Here is a 6,895-nt window from a genome sequence, read left to right on the forward strand (position 1 = left end):
GTCACACGCTTGAGGTATTCGGCCAATCACAATGCACTGGATAGCTGGCCAATCACAGCACACCTCGCTTTTCAGACCGATGAGCTTTGTAAAAATCGACGCGTTTCAGAAAGGCGGGTCATAGAGGAGAAACAATAATGTACAGTATGTAGAAAATAATGTGTTTTTTGAACTTTAAACCGCATAAACACATTTCATTACACCAAATACACAAAATAATGTTCTTTTTAGCAGCATCATATGACCCCTTTAAAGTTTCTGTTATGATGAGTGTACTTGAACACGAGGAAATAAACATTAGTCAGATGGCAAGTTTCTGCAGGTAATTTCTTACTTTATAACATCCCACCCTTTCTCTCTTTCATATACCTTAGTACCAAGACTGGGCCCTATTTCCCAACAGTGGAGTGAGACTACAGTTATACTGCTTACTCTTACATAAAACCATTACAACCACCTCGTGTCTGTTAATGACACTGTAATCAACACTAACTGTCTTTACATTGTTGTTTTTACAGCTCTAGGTAACTCCCAAACCAAATCCTAACGGTATTTTCTATCTGTGCATCGTTCGTGTTGCAGCATGTCAAAAAGTAACTGTCAGAGAGAAAATACCCGAGGGCTGACTGGAGACGGCGAGGCTGCGTTTCCTCAACGCGCCGCCAGGTGGCAGACCTACTGGTTTTAGAACTGCACTTTTTTGCTAACGTTTCCTAACGCAAACACGTGGTTACATTCGTCTTCGCCATCTATCCAAACGGCCCTTTTATGACTTATTGGCATATAAAACTACATAACGCAAACTTCACAGATGCTGACCTGCCAAGAGATGCCACTGCCAATCTGGTAGACTGATCCATATGGAACATATAAGGGAGACCAAGGATAGTCACAACAGCAATATCTCAGTATCTATTGTTCTGTATTTATTAGTCGTTTTATTGTTTGAATTTGTCTGAAACGCATATAATAGAATACTTAATGGCAGTTTCCATTGTGACAACATGGCCCAATATGCATGTTGTCAACATAGTGTGTTCAATAAACTTTTTTTTTTCTTTTGGGCATCAATAGCGTAATGTTCAATATTTTTGTTGCAAAGATTTTAAGGTATGTGTCTATTCAGAAATGTACGTTCAAAAGTAAATATAGAATGAGAATTATTAGTAAAACTGTGACATTTAGTCCTGTCTCCCTATATGCTTTATTTAATTCATCTACATGCATTTATGAGTTTTGATTTTTTTTTTTTTCACTGTTAAAAAAAAGTAGAAAAAACAAAAAGGTATGGAACAGGTAAAATATCTGTGGGGAAAAAAATCAATACAGAAAATTCCTTCATATTAACACAGTACATTGCAGCCTATTTTTACTGACTTTTTTGGGGTGTTGTTTTAAATTGTATTTAATAAATCCTTTTTGTTTTTCCTGTTCTCAGGCACCAGCTATTTTTGTGTTTTATGTTTGATATTATCACTTCTAAAACATGACTAAAACTAATTTAATACTTGCATCTGAAATTAGTGCAAAAGTTACTTATGTAGCATCTGTAAATTTCACTTGAATTCAACAAATGGGTATGTGCATGAAATGGGCATTCAAGGTCTACTATAAGGAAAATTAATAAAAATATGAATTGTGGTCAGAAATTAACCAGAGCTTGAGCAAAAATACCCAAAATATTTCAAATGTAGTAGCAAAAATGCTCTGTGGTAAATTCCTTTATTTTTATTTTTGAATACTTGATTTATGTCATTGATATTTTGTGCTCGGTTGATATATTCAGTTCCGAAAAGTTTAAATATCTCTGTAGATATCGTGCTAAACTACTGTAGCTGTGCTTATATTTACTGCCTCAGAAGTGTATGTTGTTGAATGTGTAGCTAACATGAAATATGCTTTCATTAAAATAATTTCATTAAAGCTCTGAAAAAACTGAACATACAGACAACTCCTAAAATGAGAGCATAGACAGTATATACATAGAGACTAACCAATTATTTTTTTAAATGCAAGCAGAGCCCTTACTAGTTTTACATTTCCTTATTCATTCCCTTAGTCCCATAGTTGTCATTACTTAGCTACTTTTTTCCATTTTGATTTGATGACTACCAGCTAGCCTATAATGATCTTCATAATGAAAATTACTTTAATTAATTGATTCATTAGAAGTCTGGTTTGAAGAACACTGGTTTGAAGACAATATGCCCTCATAAGGTAAAAGAAAAATACATCAAAACAATTCCACGTGGCAAATGCTGCCACTTAATAATGAAGGAAAAAAGATAGCGATGAGAATAAATAGCTACACTCTAAAAAATGCTGGGTTAAATATAATCCCCCAGCGCTGGGTTAAAAAGGGACAAACCCAGCTGTTGGGTTGTTTTGACCCAGCAGTTGGGTTGTTTTGACCCAGCGTTTGGGTTGTTTTGACCCAGCGGTTAGGTTGTTTTGACCCAGCGGTTGGGTTGTTTTTTTGACCCAGCGATTGGGTTGTTTTTTTGACCCAGTGGTTGGGTTGTTTTTTTGACCCAGTGGTTGGGTTGTTTTTTTTGACCCAGCGATTGGGTTGTTTTTTTGACCCAGCAGTTGGGTTGTTTTTTTGACCCAGCGGTTGGGTTGTTTTATTGACCCAGCGGTTGGGTGGTTTTTTTGACCCAGCGGTTGGGTGGTTTTTTTGACCCAGCGGTTGGGTGGTTTTTTTGACCCAGCGGTTGGGTGGTTTTTTTGACCCAGCGGTTGGGTGGTTTTTTTGACCCAGCGGTTGGGTGGTTTTTTTGACCCAGCGGTTGGGTGGTTTTTTTGACCCAGCGGTTGGGTGGTTTTTTTGACCCAGCGGTTGGGTTATTTTGACCCAGTGGTTGGGGCAAAACAACCCAACCGCTGGGTCGAAACAACCCAATAGCTGGGTTTGTCCCTTTTTAACCCAGCATTTTTTAGAGTGTATAAAGAATTCCAGGAAGTTCAACAGATGATTATTAAGAAAAAATGGCATCATGTGAACTTTAAGTTTTATCATGGCAGAAATCACAGGTGTAACAAGCCAAGCAGGAACGTACAACTGACATAACAAAAAAAAGCAGAATGAGAGAGCTTGTGTGTGAGATGACTATTACCATATTTCAATGGTAGCGAACATTCCTCACTAATACACTGTAGAATGTGGATCTGTGAGAAGAGTTTTTCCAAACTACCTTTTCAGACCGCAAATCGATTCTGTTCAACAGGTGTGACGCACGCTAAAGTCATGTCACACAAATACTGTGACAGTAATACATGCTGGTCACAACTCCACCCAGCTGTGGAAAAAACCCATAGCTTTAGTAAAAGTCACTACCAGTCATTCCTATGGCTTAGAAGTGAATGAAGCAAAGCAGGCTCTGAGCAAGACGAGAAGAAGAGAAATGGGGGAAGGGATGGGGTGATTGTCAGAGAAATGGTCGTAGCAGGCTGTCTATCAGGTTGAGCTTGAATGTACTGACTCTTGCCCTCCTGCCAGCTCTACTTGCATGGCAGCCAACGTCTCCATCTTTGAGACCTATGTTTGTAACAGTAAGGTTACAGTATGGGACTTCCGTCTTGGGGCTGAACTGATTTATAAAGGCTTGTAGAATGCAAGGCCTGCAGAGTCTGGAAACGTTGACTGTATTGTCACGTATAGATCCCTAAAAGTTTAAAATTGTGATAATTTCTCAGATTAAGTATTAAAGAGCATTTTTAGTGAGGGAAGGATGGAGAGGCTGATAAAAAAAAATAAAAAAAAACATTAAGCCTAATGTTCAGCCTCAACCACTCCAACAGCCCAGACAGCATACCTGTCATTCTGCACACCTAACACTCCTTCTTTCACTCAAAGTCTTTCTCTTTCTCATTTGTGCTATCATGTCTTCATCTTTCCGCCTGTTTGCTTTTTTTTTTTTTTTTACCTCAGCCTGTTTCCATTTATATATTGTTCTCTCGTCTCCTCCCATTATCTAGGTCATTTACAGCTAACATGACAAGAAAATATAAGCATTTTAGGATTTCATGTAAAGTTTGGTTTTCATATCATGCAAGCACTCTGCAGGCCTAAGTACAGCATGATCATTTTTGGAAAATATACAGTATGTTTACTGCCACACATCTCAGCTTAAGCGAAACTTCAAAACTGCAGCTATGGTCTTCAGAAACTTGCATGCCAACAAGAAACCGCTGGAACTGAGAATTGTCCTAATAGTTTAATTAGCATCATGATGGACTGCTGTTTTGTGTAGCCTACACTTGAGACATTTTTGTTAGTTTAACTGTTGTTATCAGTTGCCTCATTAATAAGGTGTGAAATGCTGGGGGGATTAGGCCTCAAAAGTTTCAGTGCAACATTGTTCAAGTTTTATTTTCAGAGGAACAAAGCGCATGCAGTTGCACTTGGCAGTTGAGTTACAAGGAAACTATCACATCACTGGCTGTTCCCATATCTAATGCTTGGTCTAATGAACAATAAACAAATTTGAGTTAGTGTCTACACTAAAAAAAATATGAGCTGTTTTGTCTATATTTAAATGCATATACACTCTAAAAAACGCTGGGTTGTTTTAACCCAACTTTCGGTCAAATATGGACTAACCCAACTGTTGGGTTAAATTTTTCAATTACATTTTTAACCCAAAAGTTGGGTTAGTGTATATGCACTTAAGAGAAAACCCCCAAAGAAGAAACTACACGTTTTTTTTACATGGCGTAATAGGCAACTTTAACTGTATACAATCGGTGTAAGATTTCTTTTTAGCTCGTCTTTCGTCACATCTTGCCTCGCCTTACCACATTACCTCTACATTCACTTCGCTGCCACCTTGAAGCGGAATTGTTCAAGGGAGGGGGAGACAGAGAGAGAGAGAAAACCGGTTGGACAGGTAAGACGCTGAGGCCGGACTGGGTCGGGTTTGTTGTCACCGTTATATTCAGACGCATGCGCATTGTTGCATATTTCCTCATGAAATGTGTACCTGCGCTCTAATGAGCCACTGAAATTCGCTTTGTAGTGCGTCGGTTGAGCAGTTTGGACTATTTACCTGCCACAAACATCACCTCCCACCTTGACAAAGACACCTAGCTGTGTCTTAACCTACCGGACTGAGTGAATTTCCGAGCAAGACTTCGTGAGTTCAGAGTAGCGGAAGACGGCGGAAGCGGGTGAATGTAGCTCCACGGAAACCTGTACAGGTACAAAAAGTTTGAGTCAAGAGGTGTGCGTGTATAGAGCGAAGAGCTCGGCTTTTGCTTTTCCAAACTGAGAAAAAGGCAATTGAAGACACCATCTAAGAAGGACCTCACACTTATTTTGTATTGTAGAGCAGTTTTTCCAAAAGTAGGTCGGTGTTTTTTTAAAAGCCTGCTTTTTAATTTTGAGAGATAGCGGGGAAGGACCTCGGGAATAGACCATGCCACGAGCTTTCCTTGTGAAGAAAACGGGCAATTCACCCGGCAAGAGAAACTGGAGCAATCTACCAGATCACGAACGCGGAGACATTTATATTCCAGGTGAGCCGATACAAAAGTAAACACTTTTTAGCTCACAATCTGGATAACGGTACGGATGCATCGAATGGCACATTCAGTAACACAGCAGTTTATTCCCAGCAAGTCAAGCGGCGTTTAAGTAACAGACCTTATTTGTGCATTTTGTTTTTACTTTTTTTTTTTTGTTTTTTTTTACTTTTTGTGTTTTGCGTAACTTTCATTTTTAGTAGCCTACACTAGCCTATTAAAAGGTGCATACAAAACGTACCTAAATTTGACAATGTCTTTGTGAGTGATTGAACTAAAAATGCTCTTATAAAATGAGTTTGTGTGTAAGAGGGCCGTTATTGCTCCTTTAGTCGACCTTCAGACCCAACTGTCTTCCTTATAACATGAAACTCATTGCAACACGGTGCCAGTGGCCTACACAAAACATTTAGTGCTCTGAAATTAAAGCACATAGCCTATAAGTTTTTCTCTCTCTTTATTTTCTACTAAAAGTCGATGTCTAGATAGTCACTGTAATCACTTTTAGATAATATAGCTATTGGGTGATATTTAGGCTACTTGTATTACAACCAAGTTACTGATAACTGCCTAATTTTAACTGTTTTTGGAGGTAAACCACTCGGCTATCATATTACTGCGGGTCACCTAACGGAACAGACTCAAGTCTTCAATATGAGCCCCTTCTTCAATTTCTACAGGGATCATCATATTACAGGCGTAATGAGATATTCTGAAATATTTCTCTGTAGTGACATTTTTAAATATTACGGTTCACATTTAAAGACGAAATGTGTGTAGGCTAGTAGAAATTTGACATTTTAAAAGAATGCGTTCAGATTTTTTTTTTGTGTGTGTGTTCGTCAGCCTGCGGACTTTTGTGAAAGTTTAATCTATTTGCATAACAGCCCATTCATAAACTGAACCGACTTGAAACAGAGACACTTATAGCATTGATTCATGCAGGTATGTCAGGAGGAGGTTGTTGTAGGCTACCTGTTCCATTCGTTGCCATAACGATCACTGAGTTGTTTAATTAGGCTCAAAAAGCGGTTTTAATCGTTGATTAAATTGATTCTGATATTCTTCTTACAGCAATCCTGGCATGAAAGTCTAATCTAGCTTAATTTTTCTTTCTTTCGTTCTTTCTTTCTAATCAATGCAGCATCCGTTTTAAGGCATTGTGGTCCTTTAGTTTGTCGTCCGTGATATTGGGTTTTGGGTTAATGTTTACAGCGGTGAAGGAAATAACGGGCTGTCTCCCTTTTCCCGCTACACCCTTAGCAAACACACACACACACACACACACACACTCTCTCTCTCTCTCTCTCTCTCGCGCACACACACGCACACACACACACACACACTCTCTCTCTCTCTCTCTCTCTCTCTC

General features: G+C 38.8%; 2 protein-coding genes across 3 annotated transcripts in view; both read left to right on the plus strand.

Annotated features, from left to right (window-relative positions):
- LOC107683571 (E3 ubiquitin-protein ligase TRIM11-like) overlaps window positions 1-496 on the plus strand; it is a 12,032-nt gene extending 11,536 nt beyond the window's left edge. Inside the window, exon 8 of the mRNA XM_016479645.1 lies at window positions 375-496. Coding sequence (XP_016335131.1) covers window positions 375-442 — 68 coding nt within the window. The 3' untranslated portion in view covers window positions 443-496. The remainder of the gene's footprint in view (window positions 1-374) is intronic.
- Window positions 497-4,977: 4,481 nt separating this feature from the next.
- Window positions 4,978-6,895, plus strand: part of LOC107683590 (putative transcription factor Ovo-like 1) — a 6,908-nt gene continuing 4,990 nt past the window's right edge. Inside the window, exon 1 of one of the 2 annotated variants that reach the window (XM_016479666.1) lies at window positions 4,978-5,517. In XM_016479666.1, coding sequence (XP_016335152.1) covers window positions 5,418-5,517 — 100 coding nt within the window. In that variant the 5' untranslated portion in view covers window positions 4,978-5,417. The remainder of the gene's footprint in view (window positions 5,518-6,895) is intronic. The other variant, XM_016479667.1, reaches the window with a different exon arrangement.

This window comes from Sinocyclocheilus anshuiensis, unplaced genomic scaffold (genome assembly GCF_001515605.1).
Source record: "Sinocyclocheilus anshuiensis isolate Anshui unplaced genomic scaffold, SAMN03320099.WGS_v1.1 scaffold874, whole genome shotgun sequence".
Classification (NCBI taxonomy): Eukaryota; Metazoa; Chordata; class Actinopteri; order Cypriniformes; family Cyprinidae; genus Sinocyclocheilus; species Sinocyclocheilus anshuiensis.